Below are 21,975 nucleotides of genomic sequence, written 5' to 3'. Positions count from 1 at the left end.
AATTAAGAATCAGGAATCCGCTATTAAAAAACGGATTCCAGATTCGGATTCCAAAATTGGCCTAAAAATTGGGCGGATTCTGGATCCGGATTGCCAACCCTAGTATTTAATTTTAAATCTACAATTTGTAAATTACAGAGTTAAATTATATTATTACTGAAATAAATCATTTTAAAGTCCTGCTTTTCTCTAACCTTCTTACAACGCTATTTTTTAATTCAATTTAGTTTTAGCTGAAATGGTAAAACTATTTTCAAATTTCCCAGTCCTTTCTCCTTGCAGCCCCCTTTAAAAGCTCATCAACTCCAGGGAACTAAAGTGATAAGACAATGGTAGACAAATTGATGAACATCCCCAATATAGATACACAAAAAATACTACTTCTGTAGATTACAATAAGTGGTTGAAACATTTGGACAGTCAACTTAATGAACCAACAAGTCAAAATTCAATTAAAGTCCCCAAAGTTGAAAAGACAACATTAACATAAAACTTTGGGGACTAGTGTAATAAACAGTCCATTATCCCCTCCCTCCCTGTCAACTCCACTCCTTGTTTTGGCAGAGAGAAAGCAATTTTTCTTTTATCTGTGGCGTCGCTTCTCTAATACTTCCGCGTTTTAGTCCGTACATAAGTTAAGAAGATAAAAAAATCTTGTTTAATTTGCACATCCTTATATTTATTTTTAAAAGCGAAGCTTTTCTATAATTAGGGTCGGTCCGTCCGTAACGGATAGCTTTTTTTCGCTATTTTAGGCAAGTTAGAATTGTCCTATTGATTTCAAACTTTGCATGGTGATTCCTGTAGTAGTTAGGTATGATTTAAAAAGCGTAGCAACTCTATAATCATTACCAGAATGTCCGTACGTCCATTTTAAACATGTTGATTTTTTTACTTTTTTAACAACAAATTTTTATGTGATCTAATAATCCGATTGATCTGATTTTTGGTATATTGATTCCTGGAACAACAAAGAACAATAGTATAAGCAAAGCAACTCTAAAATCAATTCCTAAAAATGTAAGTATGTCCATAAACATTATCCTGTAATAAGCAGTTTTTCAAAAAATTTACTTACAATTTTGCTTTGACTCTTATACATTTATATTCTGATTTCATTTCTGACACTATACAAGTGTTAATGTCCGTTTGTCCTACCGTTTCAGTGCTTCGCTTTTATGGATGTTGTCATCCTTGTTTAGATAAGTCTTGGGGTGGCTTTAGGCTACTTTATCTGCTCTCCCTATTACCTTGAATATAGAGCTCCAAGATGCTAGCGGCGCAGCCGATAGTTGTACAATATATAGTATTTTTCAATACTAATGTAATTAAAGACATTAACGTAATATTCCTTTAAATCCAAAGATTGATTTAATTTTCTTATTTATTAAAATATAAAAAAAAAATTTTATTGGCGAAGCTAGTAAACATGTAACCCATGTGAGTTGCTCTGTTATTTATTTGTCATACAAACAACTTATGTAACCAATTCTTACATGTTAAGATTTAAGACCATCCCAAGAGCCGCTTTAATAAATTAGCAATATCGCCCATCTATTTATATTTTTTGTCTTTAAGTTTAAAATTGAAATGTTATATCCTGATATATATGCATTATTATGATTGCTGGACTGATTGTCATCGTTAAAAGCGAAGCTTTCTAGAAGTAAAGTCCGTAACGGATAGAAATATGTTTGAATTGTCCCATCGCTTTCAAACATGGCATAAAGATTCCTGTAACACACAGAATCTACGATTTAGGAAGCGTGGCATATCTAAAATCGTTACCAGAGCTGGATCTTTAAATCATTTCAATGGTGGGCTAAATCACCCCGCTCAGAATTTCAGCCAATCACAGCGGCGCATTTTACGAAATGGGACGCTTTGATTGGCTGAAATTATGCGCGGGGTGATTTAGCGCACCATTGAAATGATTTAAAGATCCAGCTCAGAAGTTCTTGGGTTTAAATGTTGTGCTAATTGTCCTTGTTTTCTTTCTTTCTATTTTTGATAACCAAAAACAGTAGGGCGTCCTTTAGAGAGAGTAAGGACAATGGACCATAAATTAATTCTTCTCAATATTTGTCACACAGCCAATATTGAAGTATGAGTTTATGGTTAGATTATTTTATTTTCTTTCTCTTATACTATCCCTGTATGGCTGGGTACCACACCACACCACACCACAAGTCTGTCTGCTAGTAATTTATCAATTTAAATATTTATTTATAGCTACGTTGTTCAAAATAAAGAAGTTAGAATAATAATCTGTAGTGCCATGTTTTGCAAGGGGGTTCGCTCACCCCGAAAATTTTGAAAACCCCAACCTTTCGATATAGGACACCCCCCTGTTTTTCCCAAATTAAGGGGGGTGTATTACAGACAACAACAGTGGTGTATTAATGGGTGATTCACTGGATACAGTCCCATTGGTTTGCAACCCAATCACTTAAAAGTAAAGAAAGTGTCCCTTAATTGGTAAATTGACTCGAGGCCTCTAGGGTTGTTGCTACTTGTTGGTATAAAAAGTGATATGTTTTTTTCGCCAAAATTTTCCTACCTTATTTTAGTTTATTTTTCTTAATTACACTTCGACATTATAAGTGTCTGAAAAAATGTATATCATAAATAAAAATAATAAGTAATATTAACACTAGATAAGCTTTTTCAATAACGTGTATTTCTTGTGAAATGCTAGGGATCAATTTATGACAAAAAAATGTGGTACAACATGTAAAACAAATATTCATTCAAATATATATTAGGTGGAAATGTTTTCTTTGAAAGAAAAGTACATTTAATTTTAAAAATTGAAGTGCTATATGCATTTAAAATTCAATATGTGGGTTTATTTTTTTCGTAAGAATTTTATTTTTAACATTACCTGTTATAAAAAATACATAAGTTAAAAATAAAATACGTTGATAAACAAAACAAAAAAATATGTACCAATTTTAATTAAGTTTTAAGTATTTATAAATTAAATACATTTATTTTATAAAAAAAAAACACTCGTAGACAATAGACATACATACAAAAATAATGTTTAATATTGACTTAAATTAGTATTAGAAGTAAACAAAAAAAGAAAGCATATTTAGAAATTTAAACAAGCAGCAAAATAACAATCTTTTTAATTTGTTGATTTAAATATTAAAATTCAGCTTATTAGATGTTCAAGCAAAACAAAAATTACAAGAATGGCAATTCGATTTAATAAACTCCTTCCAAACTTCTATTTAGCGCATTTTAAAATCCAAATTAGAATATTTGCAAAAATAATTTCTATTGCCATTCCTGTTTTTAATCAATCAAAATTTGTTTATTCAGCTTTTTCGTCAGCCGCTGCAGTTTCAGCTGTTTCCATAGATTCTTGCTTGTCATTTTGTTCAGCAGGTTTATCTTTACTTGCTTCTTTTTCAACCTTTTTCTCCTCCTCCTTAGGTGGATCCATCTGTAATAAAAATGTATCAAAATATCTGGGAGCACAGCTACTCTATAACACGGAGTAGCTCCTACCCTCTGTTTTCCACTGATAGAAAACTTTTTAGTATAATTATATGCTACTAATGGTTTAGTAATTTTAAAAACCATTTAAATACATATCCACACACAGAATCTAGATTTGTTTGAGGGGCATAAAAAATTATGTATATTTGTCAAATAAAGTAAAAGAATAGAGCGGTCATGAGCTAGATGTAACTCTGCTAACATAGTAAGTACCCTTTCCCAATTTTGTTTTGGGTCTTTAAAATTAACTTATAGTGTCGGAAATATGAACACAGCCAAGCACTTCAAAAGAACAGAAAACAATTTACTAGTAGATGAAGAGGGTCTTCACCACTTGGGGAATATTAAATCTGTATTACACATAAATACATACTTAAAACATCTATTTTTTAAAACATATTTTTTAATGAATACATTAATGTTAGAAAAGTCACATATATACATATTAACTGTACACAAATCTACATTGTTGAAAGTTTTTAATTACACTTAAAACTGTATGCAAGTAATACCTATATCACATTACTACTTACGTTAACTGAAATATTATTCTTTATTAATTAAAGATACTTTTAGTACGTTATATTTTCCGTTATTTTATGAAGGGTGATTCAAGTAACAATGAGGTAAAATAACTCGGTCCTATTAAAATAATAACTCTATAGAAGCGGAAAGTGTTTTTCTCTATCCTTCTTAACATATCTGTTTCATTTTAGAAAATTTATTGCTTAGAACAACTTTGAACGGACCGTTTAGTATTTGTACAAAGCTTTCCTAATAAATAGATTATTTTAAAAGCTTACGTTATTGGAATAATTTATTAAAATGAAAAAGAGTACCTAAATTTAAATTAGAAAAATTTAAAAAATATACTTTAAAAGTTGCTAAAATTATCGCCCACGTAAAAATGTTCTTTTTTTCTACGTTCAACTACTCAATTATTCAATAAATAACTTAGCCTTTGTAAATTTTAAAACAGGTAAACGGGTAATTTCTTCATGAATATTATATATGTATTTCAAAGTTTCAATAATTGATATATTTCATTACATGGATGTTGCACCAGTTTTTCAAAAACTTTAATAGTAATGTTCGCAGCTAGCTAAATTAACGATACCTCAAACCAAATTTACCCCATCCCCTCCTTCTGGATGAACGAACTGAGCAATATATGAGGTCAATATTAGCAAGTTAAATTAAAGACAAATTTTCCCCCGTCAATATATCCATGTATATACTAAGTCCATTGTTTCAATATTATTTTTATTTGCATACATATAGCAAATTTTAAAAAATGTAAAGTTATTGGCAAAATTGCAGCAAATTATCCACCTTAAAATGTACATACTTTTTAGATTCCCTGTACGAAAGAGCATCAAGTATATAATTTACTTGGTCCGGCGGTCAAGCTTCAAATGATATAAAAATTTATTTTTAGAAAGACTTCATGATTTACTTTAAGTAAAAAGAAAGAGAGAATATGCGATATATTCTCTCTTTCTTTTTAATGACAACCGATTATCTATCTGCACAATAACTCATTTTGTTCATTTTTGTGCTTAGCTACTAATGAATATTGAAAACCTTCTTTGTCAAATTCTCCACTATATTTTATCTTAATAATGAATACCTATATTTTTTCTTGGATCTGACACCAGATTTGCATGTTCTTTAATAATGTGAAACTTGCAGCAGGCTAAAATAACGATTTCCCCCTTCCTACTGTATGAACGAACTGACCAATTAACAAAAGGGAAATAACAACCTAAATTGACGACACTTGAATTTTTCCCTTGTCATAATATCCACGTATATTCCTACAAGCATTCTCGTACCTGACTTGCCATCTCTTTTTGTTCAACCTTTGGTTCCACGAATGGTTTGATCCTGAGATAGACGTCCTTCATGGCGGCCAAATTCTTTTTGATCTCCCCGCGAGAGGTCATCAGCTCCAACTCTTGGTCAATCACCTAAAAATTAATGCAAAATTATCAATAGGATAAATATTTTCGCTAGGAAACTTGTGATAAAATTTATCAAGCTTCAAGTTAATATAAGAATGTCAAAAAAGATGAAGATATAATGTAAATAAGAGAGGTATAAGGCTTTAGTGCAGTTCACGGTAAAATGTTCCTATGATCGTTTATCTCTAAAAATCTATGAACTTTAAAGGCTGTGCGGACTTACGGCTGAATGTATATATTAAGTTTGCACAAAATTTAAACCGAAAAAACCTTATTTTGATAAATCCTAGTAATACAGTAACAGGATGTTTGTCTGTACCAAAGGATCTCGCTAACCTAAATGCCTCCTTACCCTTTTCTGTGAATCCTCAAGTTCTTTTGACAATTTAGCTTTCTGGTCGGTCAGCTTTTTCTTCAAACTCTTAACCTCCTCCAACTCTTTCTGCACCTTGACCAGCTGGTTGTCTGTGGCGTTCCTCAACATGGCTGCCCTAGACATCGACATTGTATGAGAATATTTAAGAGGGAGATGACACAGATTTACTTGTTGAGGTTTTACTGATGCACGCAAAGTCTTAATATCCCTAACTCATCTGAGGATTGCAATTTACGCGGGAATTTTTCTTTTTTTGTCAGTGCTAACTCGAGTCTCCCACTCTGGTTTTAGTAATGTTAGATTTATTTACTCAGCCCTAAATTGCTATGGAATCCACTATCATCAATCTAAAACCACTAAAACATAATAAAAAAAGCTCCATGTTCTAATAATAAGAGATATGATAAGATAGATAGATAGCAGAGAGATAGAGATATAGATAGATAGTGAGAATTACTTGTCCAACTTATCCATCAGTTGTTCCAGATCAAGGACAGTTCCTCTGAATTTGACCAGTTTATTAGTTTGCGGCGTCTGCTGAGCATCACCGCTGGCAGTCTGTCCGTCGCCACCCGCCGCCTGGCTGGCAGGAAGAAACTTTCTGAAGCCGGCTGTCAATTCTTTATCCGTATCAGCGCCAGACTGGTCCTAACACAGAGAGAGTGTGAATACAAAATACCTGCACAATTTATTTTCGTTGATTTTAAATTCCAGAACGGTTATCTTATAAGAAATAAGTATTATATCAAAATTAATATCATACAATCAATTAAATTAGACACCAACGCGACCTCAACGCCACCCCCCCCCCCCTCTCAAATTTCTAAAATGCACCCATTTTTTTAAAGGACTATTTGTTGTATCTCAGTCTTAAAACTGATAATTAACTTATATACGTTAGTTTCGATATAATAAGTTTTCAATACCTAGAATCTTATTAATCATACCTACTTATAATAATAATTTGATTCTTAGTAATATATATTTGATATTAAGACTAAAGTTACAATGAGGACCTCTTTAAAAATTAATAAGGAATACATCCTGTTACGTAAACTAATCAATATAAAACTATTAGAAATAGAAAAAAATTTGTGTAAAAACTTAGAATAGAATATAGAATATCTATTTTGCCTCTAATTTATTCGCTTGTTACAACACTGTTCAATTTTAAAATACCCACTTATATAAGAGTGGGTGGGGGGGGGGGGGGTTAATGCAACCATCTCGTAATCAATGTATAAATGGCATTTAGAATTCGAATTTCGATCTGAAAGGGGTAGTTTCACGAAATGCATTTGAACTTAATTTAAATTTTTTGAAACATATTTTAGCTTTAAATCATGTGAAATGATACAACGTTTTTAGATTTCTAGTACCAGCAACTACCGGCTATAACCGTTTGAAAATGTTTTAGGGCATCAAAGAGTATTATGTGGAGATAGGTTTCGTGATGATTTGCCTTGAAAATAGCCAAAAAATGGCTAAACAGCTGAGCCGCCAGCCGTTAGCCGTTACTTTTCCAACTTTTTGTTCGATTTAGGGAAAATAGACCTACCAAGGATTACTCATGCAAAATTTCAGATCGAAATTCGAATTCTAATTGCCATTTAAACATTGATTACGAGATGGTTGCATTACCCCCCCCCCCTTTTTTTTAAAAGATTGTATACAGGTGGAAATAAAAAGCAATTAAAAGTTGATTTCAATTAATCTTCCTAATTGAAGGAATATAAATCTGATTTTTAATTATCTAGGTTTTTCGGAATAAAGCCATTAGGAATCAAAAACTTTTTTTGTCAATTTCCATGTGAGAGTTTTGAGTTCAAATTGAAGCCCTGACGATAATGTAAGCAAATTACCTTATCCTGGGGCTGTGTGCCCTCCTCTATGTCAACCAGGGACCTATAGTTGATATGGTCCCTGTGACCAGAGGCGAGCTTCAGAGAGATTTTCTTCACTTCAGCACGGGACAGGGCCAGCTCAAGTGCCAGGAATATGTCTTCCAAATCCTTGAAAAACAAAAATAAATTAAGAGTTTATGTGTAGAGTAAAGCATATGCATCTGCGGATTATTTCAATAATCGTGGTACGACAGCGGTATGTTAATCATGGAGTTCTTGCAGGGTTGGTAAAAACCCGGTTTTTTTTTACCTAACCCAACCCAGTGGGTTTTATTAATAAAAACCGTTTTTTTTGGGGTTTTATTGTTTTCTAAAGATTATTAGCGGCTTCGCCCCTAGCCTCTAGGGGCTTCGCCCTATATAGTTTTGGGAAGTCAACCCTCCTTAATAGAAATATTAAAAAATTATTCTTTGTTTAATTACTCTGTGGTAAAATTAAACCCAGGTTGTGCGCTTTATGCACAAAAATTTTAATTTGTACAAATTAAACCCAGGTTGTTTGCCGTATACACAAAAATTTCAATTCGTAAAAATTAGACCTAGGTTGTTCGCATACACAAAAATTAAAATTAAAAAAAAAATATTTTGATTTTTTTTTGGGGGGGGGGGGGGATTCATGGGGGCTTCGACCCATGTTGCAGTGGGGTTCCCCCAACCCAATTACTGTTTTTTGTTTTAAAAAAATAAAAAAAAAAAATTTTGGAAGTAGCGATTTTTTTATTTTTGGGGGGGTTTAGGTGTCCCACCCCCCAAGAAAATAGCTTAAAACCACCAGAGGACCAGTAGGTATATTCCTAGAAGGGTAGAGCCCAATTTGATAAGCAGTTACTGAGATTTTACAAAAAATGTAAAAAAAAAATTTTGGGGGTTGGATTTTTTTATTTTTGGGGGGGTTGGGGGTGTCCCACCCCAAAAGAAAATAGCCTAAAACCACCACAGGACCAGTAGGTATATTCCCTGAAGAGTAGAATCCGATCGGTTCAGTGGTTACCGAGATCTTAAGGGACAGACAGACAGACGGTCAGACGGACAGACATCAAGCTACTTTGTATTATAGATTACCTAGGGATTTTTAAATATAAGGTCAATTCCTAAAGTAACAAGATGTTTGTATGTATCATAGGATCTCGCTAACCGCTGAATTGGTATGATTCTCTCTCCTTTACAGGGTAGCTTTTCATAGGTCCAGGGAAGGTTTACACCAATTTTGGGGGAGGGTACCACCACCCCCCTAAGAGAAATCTCGGGTTTATTTTATGCCAAACCTGAGTTCTTAACGTTTTTACAAGCATTCATTTTTAAATACATCATAAATGAGGTTTTGTGATTTTAGTCTAAGACTTTATCTACGCACATAAATTTTTTAATGTGTAATATTATTTCAGATATAAGATGATTTTTGTCAATTATCCATCTTAAATATTAATCTTTGATCCCTTGTTAACTATCTCAGTATTCTACGTTACTTTTAAGTTTCATAAGGAGAGGAAAAAATCTAACAAGTATTAATTCTAGAAATTACGCAATACTAGTTACAAAAGAAATTTTGTAACAATTTTTATTTAAAAAAAAAAACAATTGTTGAAAAAAACAATAGACAATGTACCTTCTTTTAAACTATTGCTTTAAAAAAAATCTTTTGATATTATACCAACGACGCATCAAAATTTGAATAGGGCTTTATTTATTATACAACGAAGTTTTATAGCTATGACAAAAGGGACGCGCCAGTAACCAATATAAACTTTCAAAAATATTATTGAGGAACCCTTTTTTGGTGTCTAATGTTTTTTGAACCATAATGCTTTTTCACAATTTGTATACCTAACTATAATGCAAGGATGTATATTTTTCAGGGGAATATATTAAATAAAAGGAAATATTTTCACCCCTGATATAATCTGATTATAATCATTATTCTATGCCATACTTTTTGGCTAAAATCATTGAGATACATAGATTAATACCTGCTTAGAAACGCACATATGTTATTTATTTATCTATCAGATGAAAACATTTGTATGATTGAAACTCATCCTTATACATGAATAGATATTCATCGCATTTTTCCGCGGATATAAAAAAGTATAATTATAAGAATAAAACCAGTTTTGTTATCCCCGAGATGCCGACTGTACGGGCTAACAATACTGAGGTGGGTTCTTAAAAAACTTTTACCCCACTAAAATCAGTTTGGAACATTATAACCAGTGGGGAAAATACAAAATTTGGTAATATTGATTCTTAAAAAACTTTTACCCCACTTATTATAATGTTCCAAAATGATTTTTTGAGTGGGGATAAAATATCCTTATTGGAACATTATTTTGAAATTTGGAAGATTTTTTAGGTTTTTGTCTTTGTTGATTTTTTTTGAAATGTTTTTTATGCTTAATTTAAATATTTGAAAATTTGAAAAATCTCTGAATTAAAAAAAAAAAAATATTTTAAATTCAATTGTGACTACCCCACTCGGTCTTTTGGAACATTATTTTGGTACACTATTTTTTTCAATTAAATTTTTTTTTAAGAATGACATTTGCATTTTCCCCATTAGATGTTCCAAAAAAATGGGAAAACAAGGGAGAAATTGAGTGTTCCAAACGAGTGTTCCAAAGTTCAGTGGGGTAAGGTTTTTTAAGAACCCACCTCTGGTTTTAATATTATGATTTTATACATTGTACATTTTTATATTCGAAGAAAACTGGATATAATAGGCTACGGTACATGATTTTTCAGCATGGCTGAGAACCGGTTAAAATCCAGCAAATATTAATCGGTTTCGAAGCCATACTGGAAAACAATATTGTCATCACAACGAGTAAATTTTAGTCTGGCTTATCAATATTTGAATGAACAACTAACCTTAGCTTCAAAGTATCCACAGTGGCTCAAATCAAAATAAGAGCATGACAATAACAATTTCTTATCATTTGTCACCATCTTCTTTTCTTTTTCCTTCTCCTCGCTTTCTTTCTCTTTCTCTTTCTCTTTCTCCTTGTCCTCCCCATCCTTATCTTTTTCATCATCTTTGTCTTTCTTGTCTTTTTCCTTTTCTTTTTCTTTCTTTATTGGGGTAGGAGCTTTCACAATTTCCTGAAAATTAAATAATCAAAATAAAATGAGATGTAAGGCCGTTGATTCCATAGGTATGTGAAATTTTGATTAACTAGGGGCTACGCCATTAAAGGCTTCTTCCCCAATTTTAATAGTTTTTTTAATGCCTAACCCCCATCACAAAGACTCTAGCTACTTATAAAAGCGGGAAGTTTGTAAATATTTTACTCAACACACTAAATCATTACAATTTTCATGAGAAATACGCATTTTATAAGACATACAAAACGCTCTAATTTTCGTTCTATTTAACGTAATTTTGTAATTTTTTTTGCTGGTTATTTCATTTTACACATACTTTTATCATTTTATCAAAAAATTTTTTATCTTTTTTCATCATTTTTTGGAGAAATTAATGCTTAAACTAAGGGTATCTTTAAACGCAAAATTGACGCACTTAGAATTAAAAATGCGTATTGAGTACAAAGGGGGGATAATTTCAAGACATGCATGTTCTAAAGATATCTTTTTTTCCATAAAATTTTAATTTTTAGTCCACCGGAGATTACCCTGAAAATCATATATCAATTTTGGAAGATAATTTTTGTAGAATAGTTACTGAATTTACAACTTTATGTACTTATAGTTAAGATCAAAGGCGTGCAAAAGGTTGGTGTAGGGGTTGTTTACACCACCCTTGTAAAATTAAGGGGGATGGATACACCTCCCTAGGTGTCCACCCATGTCCACCCTCTTGACAAGAGCCTACACCCTCAGATACACCCCTCTATAAATTCCAAGGGGGTGTAAAGGAAATAAATTTACACCCCTTAAAATAAAGTGGGGATGGGGGTGTTTAAGTAGGGTGTATTTAAGCAAGTCACTGATTCAGATAATTCTATGCTATCTATTTTTAGGTAAATTAATTACCAGACTTTACTAAAAAAATCTTGCAATATTCTGTACAACTGTACTGTACAACTTTTAATTAGTAAATTGAGACATGAGGAAACTCTCATACATATGTAGGGGGGGGGGGGAGTTAATGCAACCATCCCATAATCAATTAATCCAAATTTTGTTATGAAAATTGGCATGTGTAATCCTTAGTAGGTCTGTTTTTCAAAATTTAACAAAAAGTTAAGCTTAGGGGGGGGGGGGTTAAGGCAACCATCACGTAATCAATGCACAAATGGCACCTAGATTTCGAGTTTCATTACAAAACTTGGCAGGAGTAATCCTTGGTAGATCTTTTTTCCCAAAATGGAACAAAAGTTAGAAAAGTAATAGCTAATGGCTGTTTAGCCATTTTTGGGCTCTTTTCAGGGCAAATCCAGCAATAATTACGTAGGAATCATCCATTAGGGATAGGTTTTAATGGGTGTTGAGCTGAAAAATACTACCAAAAATAGTGGCAGCTGGGTAATGGCTTATAAGGATATAAAAAATTGAACATTTCCATGGAATTAAACTTTTCTTAATTAACATTATAACTTTATGTCATGGACATATTACTAAAAACACTTTTTTAATTTCTAGATTTCGCTGTCATAACAGCTGAAAACTGCCAAAAATGGCTGAGAACAGCTGTCAACAGCCAAAAGTATATATTGTAGATTAAATCATCCCGCCATGGAAAAATTTTGAAAAAATTTTTGCCCCCAGTAAAAATGTGGTTGATTTAAGCAAAAAAATGACCCATGCTAAATATTTTTTTCTGTGATGCAATAATTGTGACCTCACAAGCACTTCAAAGTTTTTGAAATCTGCAAAAAGAATGTTTTTTTAGTTCTTTTGTGTGATCTCAATTTTAAAGATTTTTACAAAATTTCAATTCTAGTATGTAAATATAAACCTGAAATTTACCAAAAAAATGGAACAGTCTCAATTATAACATATGAAGGTGTAGCAAGAAATCTGCAAAGTCAAATTCCATTTTTGCAGTTTTTCTTACCTAACTTAAAAAAAGTTTTAATTTTGTTTTTCTTTTAGATGTAGTAACTACTGGACCAGGCAGTTACAAAATTTTAGCTCAATATTTATCAATTTTGCTCACCTTCCAGCACCAAACCCCACTTTATTGATAAGAAGACCATTAATTTTATTTGGGGTTTCCCTCAAAGTTTTTACACAGATAGTGTTAGTATTTATAGTAAATTATGGCCTCAAATATTGTATTATTTATGTATGCAATTTTAAATTTGGAAGATGTGACATGTCTAGGGTAGGTTTTACAAAAACATACTTTTTCTTTAATGTATGTTAAATTATACCAATAACCATATTTTAATTTTCAGTACCACCAACTTCCCAGCTAGAACTGGCTGAAAACAGCTGGGAGTGGCCAATAGTATGATAAGTAGATAGGGCTTTTGATGTATCTAAGGGTAGGTATTTATGGGTGCTGAGCTCAAAAATACCACAAAAAAATTCATTTGGCAGCTTGCTAATGGCCGCAGCTCAGCTGGGAGCGGCCAAGAGTAGAATGAGTAGATAGGGCTTGTGACATGTCTCTAGGTAGGTTTTTAACAGTCTGTGTAACAGCCCCAGCTGCCAAATGGATTGACCCCCACTATTTATAGTAGTATTTTTGAGCTCAGTACCAATAAAAACTTACCCCTAGACATGTCACAAGCCCTATATACTCTTCATACTCTTAGCCGCTCCCAGCCATTTTCAGCCAGTTCTAGCAGCTGGTACAAGAAATTTTAAAAATGGATATTTAAAGCAAAAATATGTTTCAAAAAGTTTATTCCTATGCAATTAATGATAGTTTTGCCCTGAATATAGCCCAAAAACGGCTAAATGACTGAGCCACCAGCCTTCACTTTTCCAACTTTTTGTTCCATTTTGGGAAAATAGATGTACCAAGGATTACTCATGCCAAGTTTTGTAACGAAATTCGAATTCTAAGTGCAATTTGTGCATTGATTACAAGATGGTTACATTACCCCCCCCCCCCCCTCCCCCTTAAACTTGAGTTAATTCCTTTAATGATCTTGATAGATATATGTTTATAACTTTTAATATATTTTACAATAGTTTTTAAAGTTAATGTTGGGAGGGAGATATATCCCAATCCTCTTTTTATAAAAAAAATTTTAAAATGTAATAAATTTCTTATGTAAAGTAGTTTTGGTAAAATCTTAATAAAATCGCCCTTAAAGGGGGCTGTTAAAAGTCATAAGTGGGGTGTCAAAAAATTTAGTTGTTAATAAATTAATGGAATATAACCTGATATTATAAATTTGAAAAATATTTTTGATGTACAAAGAGATTAAAGGAACATGTATTACACTTTTCTTCATAGAAGAAATTGAATCATTTTTTATTTGTTTTTTTTCAACACAAGGTTATTTGTGTATCTCTTGGTACAAGATACCACCATATTATTATTAGTTAAATCTATTTTTTTTATAAATTAAGTGAATAAGTCTGTTAGACCAAGGAGGGTAGAAACTCAGCAGATAGACAGACAGACGGGCAAGAAGAATTATCAAAGTTTTACTAAAATAGACAATTAATTAGATAAAATCCAATGGAGAACCTGTGAATGATCAGACAGACAGAGGGACAGACAGACAGACGGACAGACAGACAGACAGAGGGACAGGTAAATAGTAACAGACAGTCTTTGAGGCATTAACAAATTACAATTAGGCTATGCTAGATGATTCATTGAAATCCAAAAGAGAGGCAGTTAGACAGATAGACAGACAAGTGGTGGGACAGACAGACAAAAGGACAGACAGACAGAGGGACAGACAGACAAATGGGTATTGCCTAAAACAGTTTGGCTGCTATATGAATCATTAAAACCCACCGTAGAAAAGAAATTTACATTAGTTTCTTATTATGATACTCAATGCCCCCCCCCCCTCCCCCACTCAAAGGGGTATATTATTTCTTAAAATCAATAAGTGACTTTTCAGCTTAATAAAATTGAATGTACTTTTTATTTCATCAATTTATCTTAAATAGAATGAAAGTTATAATCATTTTATTGTCTACAAGAAATATGCTTTGAGTAAAAATCAACATAATTGTCAGTAAAAACGTCATATGTATGCATATTTACACAGTAAATAAATTTTAAAATTGTATTCTATTGTAATGAATTACTTAAGGGGGTTGTATGAATTATCAAAAACCTAAAAAAAAACTAATTTGGTTAAATTAGTCCAAGTAATGATTGATTTAGTACAGTACGTATGAATAAGTTGTCAATTTCCTATCAGAGTTCTTGTGCCATAAGGAGTCATAACCTTGTGTAAATGTGGGGCCTATAACTGTTGTGCCCAAAATCTGCAGAGCTACCAAGTACTTGACAAACTAACTTTTATTATGAAGATACCTTTATTGACTCATCCATAAAGGAATAAGACAATTATCTCTAAAACTAAGGAATTATCACCCCAAAAAAATTGCAGGTATGTTCTGTTAAAGGTTACCACATTCTTCCAACCCCCTTTTAAAAATGAAGTCAAAATTACCTTATAAATATTAAATGCATGGTCCCTCATTAACATTTCATTGAACAGCTCTGCGAATAAGGAAACCTCAAATGTTCCTTCCTTATTATCGTCAGACCTAAATAAATGAATAAGAATATACAAGGATGAACATATCAATTAAAAGCAAAGTCAATAGATCTTTTGTTATTAAATTAATATTTGTTAATATCATATTTTTTTTTGTAGATATAAGTTAACATGAAATGATGAAACATGCCTGTAGTCCAGGAGAACAGAAAGGCTTTCAACTCTGCAGTCAAACTTGCCACTCTTGATCTAAAACAAAAACATAATCATTAAAGCTGGCTTCTGGATATATTTCATCAAATGTTTTGTTGAGTTTAAACTGCTGTGACACAAAAGTAAACTTTATCAATGAAAAATGTTAATTTAGGAAAAGGGACGGTAACTTGTAATACTGTCAACAATGTCATTAGTGTACTTTCCTAATTTACAGCATTTTTATTTTATTTGAACAATTGAACTCAACAGAACATTTGATGATATTTAAAAAAAAAATGCTTAACATTTCAAGCCATGGTGAAACTTAATTTTTCTAGTTAATTTAACTATATTAAACAAAACCCTAGTAAATTCACAAAAACTATTTAGCATTTAGTAGGAAGGTGCTTAGAATCACTTGCTCTCGTTCGTGGATAGACCCCCTTTAGTGCTGACGAAAAAAAAGCTGCAATGAAAAATCTTCTATTAGCCACAGGGTAAACTCTTATTTTCTAAATTAATACTCACCTTTGGATTGGGGTGTACAAATATACAGGGATTGGAGGGTGTTTTGTGAGCTGACTTTAATTTATCTTTTGTCTTTTCATCCAGTTCAACTTCTCCCTTCTCTTCTTCCTTAGCTTCACTCTAAATGATAAATACTAGCAATGAATACATAAAAACAAGTAGAAAAAAGATATTAGTTTTCATCAAAACCTTTGAAAATCAGCTAGGATATATCTACTAGTTTTATTACATAAAAGTGTAAGACTCACTGTCTTAAGTGTTCCTGGTTACTATAGTATGACAGGAAATCATTTAGTATTTTTTGCCTTGGTGTTTAACATACACAAGATTCATAATTTTTTCGTCCTGCTGCAAAAATATTTTATTCTAACCCCCCCCCCCACTCTTGTTAAATTTTTTAATAAAGTTACCTCGCTCTTGGCAGATTCTCCATTTTCCTCTTCCTCTTTTTTCTTTTTCTCTTCTTCTTCCTCATGCTAAAAAAAATGTTTTTATGTTAACGAAGTACCTAGTTGATTTTTTCCCCTAGATAATCTTTTGTAGCTGCGATTGAAGCAAGGGGGGGGGGGAAGTTTTGACACATTTGCGTAAACAGGGAGTATAGGCTTTATCTTTGGACTGAGAGTATAGGTTATTAGGGATAAAATCATTCTTATATGATGAATTTTCCCAAGTTTTAAGATTTTTTGGATAGGCCTCCAGGTTCCGGAGCTCCAGGCCTCCAGGTCCTCTCTGTACAGGTAAAAATGAAAAAAATTTTTTTTTTTTTGAAGAGTTAGAAGTCAACTTATGAAACAAAATATGCGTTTTTTTCTTCAAATATGTGAATAACATTCAAAAATATGCATATTTTGTTTCATAGGTTGACTTCTAACTCTTCAAAAAAAAAATTATTTTTTTAATTTTTACCTGTACAGAGAGGACCTGGAGCTCCGGAACCTGGAGGCCTATCCAAAAAATCTTAAAACTTGGGAAAATTCATCATATAAGAATGATTTTATCTCTAATAACCTATCCTCTCAGTCCAAAGATAAAGCCTATACTCACTGTTTACGCAAATGTGTCAAAACTTCCCCCCCCCCTTACTTGTCTGACTGAATAACTGAATACCTAGGTAGCCTTCAGTAGCCTTGCCTTATTAATTTAAAGCCTAAATAGTTTTTACCTGGATAGCCTTCTGCAGCCTAGCCTGTAGCTGAGATTTTAGTCCCTTGCTTGTCTGGCCTCTAGCTTCTAACTCCATCTTCAACTCATTAACCTAAACAATAAATTCCAGCTGTAATAATTTAAAAATTACGGATTTATGTCCCCATCTGATGTTAACTTCTAAGAAAGAGAAAAAAAGAATATAAACATATCTGAACTCTTTATACAGGTATCCAATCTATCATAAAAAGAAATTCGAACCAAAAAAATCTTTTATGACTTTTCTGTGATTTTTACAGAAGTGTTTATTCTGCAAAATTAACCCTGCTAAAGGGGGGGGGGGGGGCCGGGTAAAAAAAAAATAAAAAAATGTTGTTGGGGGGAAAAAATAAAAAATTAAGAGAAATGAAAACATTTTTTTCCATTTTCTCCCCTCCTTTGGTGAAAAAAAAATAATGTGTGGAAGGGGGGATAATATAGATAGAATAAAGACTCAAAGAGTTCTGCATTTTTTCTATTTTTTCCACTTCCTTGCTTGAAAAAAACAGGAGGGAAAAAAAAATAAAAAAATGCAGCAGGGGGAAAAAATTAATCCTGTGCAGAATATACACCACTGGACGCCCATAAAAATCAATACAATGAAAAAACCAGATGTGATCTAAAGAATTTGAAACAAACCTTCATAGTCTTAGGATCAAGCTCCTTCCAGTGGGTTGGGTCTCCCTTGGGCAGAACCTCACCATCACCTACAAATTTCAAATTTTTAAAGTACTCACGATTTCTTTTAATAATATATTATAATGCAAATCATAGTCCAATGATAGATTATTATAAAAATTCCTAAACATTCTGACAAACAAGTCAAATACCTATGCAAATTACAAATACACGAATTGGGGAAAAGATTTGTGACTCATACTCCTTATATGAAAGGGGAAACAGAGAATGTGGTGATGACCAAAAATGAATAGAAACACTTTCTTCCCCCAATACAAGTTAATAATCTTTACCATCTTCCTCTTCCTCCATTGCTTCGTCTTCTGGAGCCTCAGGTGCCACCACAGTTTTACCCTCCAACCTACACAAACACAAATGGTCAAAATTGAAGTTGGCACCCATAATTAAAATCTCAGCTAACTATTATTTTAATAAGTATATGAAAGTTACATAAGGTGTTTGTTTGGGGTTATTTGAGGTGAAAATACATTGACTGCGTATTTAGAGCAAGCGAATTCTTATCTAATATCTTAATCTGCTTTGCTAGAAATACAGACCTACCCAAGCTATAAAGTAGCTGCGTTAATATATGTAAAACTAACCTAAGAGCAAGATTGGCAGCATATTTAGCGCAAGCCTCATCATATTCCGCCTTGTTCGGCATAGCACTCCATACGTCAGGCAGGTACAGCACAACCACTTCAGTTCTTAATCATAACAAGGTTAACAATATACATAAAAGCGAAGCTTTTAAATGAGACGATAGAAAAAAAATATTAACACTTATAGTGTCAGGACTTAATAGAAGAATATCAATTCATAAGTAAGGAATAGACAATGGGGAAAAATAGGATATTTTTCAAAGACATACTCATATATTTAGGACAGAATTATTATATAGATAGTGAGTCCTTCCTATCGAAGGACTTGAAATTGTCTTCACCAAAGATATATGAAAGTTTTCCTAAGACATTATGTTTTTGTTTTACCTAGCTGGCTTAGAAGCAGTAGGCTGTCTTCTGTAGTGGAACTCAATAAACTTAGTCCACTGAGTGCATCCAGACAAATCAATGCCAGTCATAGCACCACAGGTCCTGATCGCCGTTTTGATAAGGACAGACGGGTCATTCACAGGATCCTTTCCGTCCAGAGAAGGAGACCAGGGACCACCAATAGCCATGGTCTCGGACTTGCCCTTGAGCCCAACTAGAAACTTGAGTGCTCTGGAGGGATGGATAAGACCATCACGTCCATCGACATCATCCGAATCCTTCTCAACAAAATAGCAGGTCTTTTCATACAGTTCCTGGAGGCCAGGTGATGCAATCAACATTACCTAAAAAAATGATGTTATAAAAGCACAATTTAAAATCTGTGGTGACCAAATTTGTTGATTTCTGTGCATTAGAAACACTGAATAGTGTAGAGTGCACTGCACACAGGGAAACTGATTTAATATCTTGTAGTCAAGGGTTTTATGTGTCGCGTTATTGTAAAACTTCAAATATCTAATCATGTTTAAAATATTGTTTACCTTAGCCACGTATGAGTAATCCGCATCGTCCGGATCAAACTTAAACTTGTTTGCAGTCACCGGCACAACATGTTCCTTGTTCATCACACAATACGTAGATGGCATTGTAATCTTAAACGGAGCCTCCAGGGGGAATGCCTCGTTCCAAACATTATCCGCATTGAAGAAATCTGAGGGAATATAGAGGTTGTTGTAACGCTTCTTCAGATCCATGACGTTGCACCCGTTAAACCTTAAGCTAACCTTGGGAACGGAGACGTTGTACCTAGGCGCATGACGGGCACGGCGCCTGGGAGGAGATCTTGTCTTAGAGCGGGAGCGAGAGCGTTTGCGGGTTGAGCGCTCACGCGATTGACCACGATCGTATGATCTATTATCTCTCTTCTCCTCGCGTCTATCATTCCTTCTATCATTACCACCGCTGACGCTACCACCACCAAAACCGCGTGAGGCAGACCGATTGTTGTCTCTTCCAAAATCTTGAGATCTTCTTTGGTCGGCACCAGGGCCAAATCCGCGCTGCCCGCCGCCCATTCCATTCCCCATGTTGTTGCGCTGAGGCGGGTTGTTCAGGTTTGACATTGCTCCTGGAGTCGGGATTGGTGTGACACGGGTAGCATTCCATTTAAACGGCATGCTTGGATTATACACAGATTCAGCCAATACCCTAAAAAAGAAATAATTGCCTATTTAAACAATAATAGATATTTGAATGAACTGTAAAATAAGTTTTATCAATTGTGAGGTATCCCCCACTCCTTTACCATATCTCCATTAAATCTGCCTTAGAAACATCATTACTGTCATATACACATACATTTAAACACTTGAAGCAAAACTCTCAAATAAATTCCATACCAGATACATAATACTTCAGATAGAAGAACAGAGGAACCTTCTAAAAGAAGTCATGTCTAAATAAACAAAAGTATTTTAAAAATGTAGCATTACCTGTCGCCGACCTTTGGAGGCTTTCCCTTGACAACATTTGTTGAAAAGAAAACGTCATCATCAATGAATCCAAAATTTTCATGCAATTTAGTCACAGTTCCAGTAAACACACGGCTCTTATATAAAAAAGAATACCTATTAAGGGGGGGTTTTTTAATGCAACCATCTCGTAATCAATGATTAAATGGCACTTAGAATTCGAATTTCACTCTGAATTTTTTTATGAGTAATCCTTGGTAGGTCTATTTTCCCTAAATCGAACAAAAAAAGGGAAAAGTAACGGCTGGCGGCTCAGCCGTTTAGCCGTTTTTTGCCTATTTTCAGGGCAAATTCATCACTAATTACGTAGGAATCAACTTTTTAAAACATATTTTTGGTTTAATTCATGTTAAATGATAGCAATAACCATATTTTAAATTTCTAGTACCAACAGCTACCGGCTAGAACCGTTTGATAAGGTTTTTGAGTGAGAGAAAGTATTATGTGAAGATAGGTTTCGTGACTAATATGCTCTTAAGATTGGCAAAAATTGGCAAAACGGCTGAGCCGCCAGCCGTTAACCGTTACTTTTCCAACTTTTGGTTCCATTTAGGGAAAATAGACCTACCAAGGATTATTCATGCAAAATTCCAGATCGAAATTCGAATTCTAAGTGCCATTTAATCACTGATTACGAGATGGTTGCATTAAAAAACCCCCCCTTATATTCAGAATAAAAAATAACAATATTAGGTATCACTAAAAAGTTTTATACAAATATCTTTAAATATATGCTTGATTTAAAAACGAAAGCCATTTAGTCCATGTCCGATCACGTACTTAGCCTTAACTCAGTTAAAACTGTTCCTGTGTTTTAAAAACACTTAACATGCAAAAAAATACATGATGGAAATAGTTGAGTATAACTACTAAAAGCACCTACATCTAAATGTCCTCTTCAGTAATGCTGTTTAAAAAGATAAAGATATAGACCTGTTGATTGCCAGCATTGTTAGCTTGCATCTGTGGTTGCTGTTGTTGACCAAATCCTTGCTGTTGAGTCCTACAATAATACGTTAACATGAACAACAATAACCAGAATTGAGTTAATGATAGATTTCAGTTCTAATATTTCTATACATTTAATTATAATCAAATATTACAAGGCAAATAGCTTATTTTTTCCCCATAAGCAATTTCTCTGCTACAGATATATGCATCAACAAATGAAAAGCTGTATTGCCTTAACTTTTAGCCTAATGGACGAAATTAATACAATTTTATTTGTTGTATTTATAATTTTATACATTCTGAAACATTTATTACCTTAAGGGATATGTAATACCTCCAGAACCCATATTCATCATACCCCCCATGTTTCCCATATTGGACTGATTGTTCATCATTCCCCCCATGCTGGGCTGCTGGTTCATGTTGTTACCAAACATGCCACCTCCGGAGTTGTTCATGCCCCCCATGCGTCCACTGTCCCAGGCTTTGTTACCAAACCCTGACATTTTGTTGCAAGATGTTGCTTGTGATTCTGAAATAAGATTTAGGATAAAATAAATGG

The 21,975-nt window shown here is 33.3% G+C and overlaps 2 protein-coding genes across 4 annotated transcripts in view; both read right to left on the bottom strand.

The window, feature by feature from the left end:
• The window catches only part of Hmgs (hydroxymethylglutaryl-CoA synthase), a 22,441-nt gene extending 19,831 nt beyond the window's left edge, over positions 1-2,610 (bottom strand). For all 3 annotated transcript variants that reach the window (XM_080145451.1, XM_080145432.1, XM_080145442.1), the window contains exon 1: positions 2,561-2,610. The gene's annotated coding sequence lies outside the window, so the exon portion shown is untranslated. The remainder of the gene's footprint in view (positions 1-2,560) is intronic.
• LOC145303820 (cell division cycle and apoptosis regulator protein 1-like) lies at positions 2,607-21,975 on the bottom strand. Its single transcript, XM_080145462.1, has 19 exons — positions 21,729-21,975; positions 21,396-21,465; positions 20,424-20,539; positions 19,473-20,139; positions 18,928-19,274; positions 18,541-18,645; positions 18,232-18,299; positions 17,900-17,967; positions 17,241-17,333; positions 16,486-16,551; positions 16,076-16,195; positions 15,543-15,601; positions 15,305-15,401; positions 10,620-10,850; positions 7,713-7,862; positions 6,308-6,498; positions 5,827-5,965; positions 5,346-5,480; positions 2,607-3,454 (listed from the first exon to the last, which is right to left on the bottom strand). Exons 1-19 carry the CDS (start codon positions 21,917-21,919, stop codon positions 3,323-3,325), a joined length of 3,045 nt encoding a protein of 1,014 aa, XP_080001588.1. The 5' UTR covers positions 21,920-21,975; the 3' UTR covers positions 2,607-3,322.

This window comes from Acartia tonsa, chromosome 2 (genome assembly GCF_053477335.1).
Source record: "Acartia tonsa isolate MP-2025a chromosome 2, ASM5347733v1, whole genome shotgun sequence".
In the NCBI taxonomy this organism is placed as follows: Eukaryota; Metazoa; Arthropoda; class Copepoda; order Calanoida; family Acartiidae; genus Acartia; species Acartia tonsa.
The sequence above is the reverse complement of the archived record's forward strand: the minus strand, read 5'-3'. Positions and strand labels throughout refer to the sequence as shown.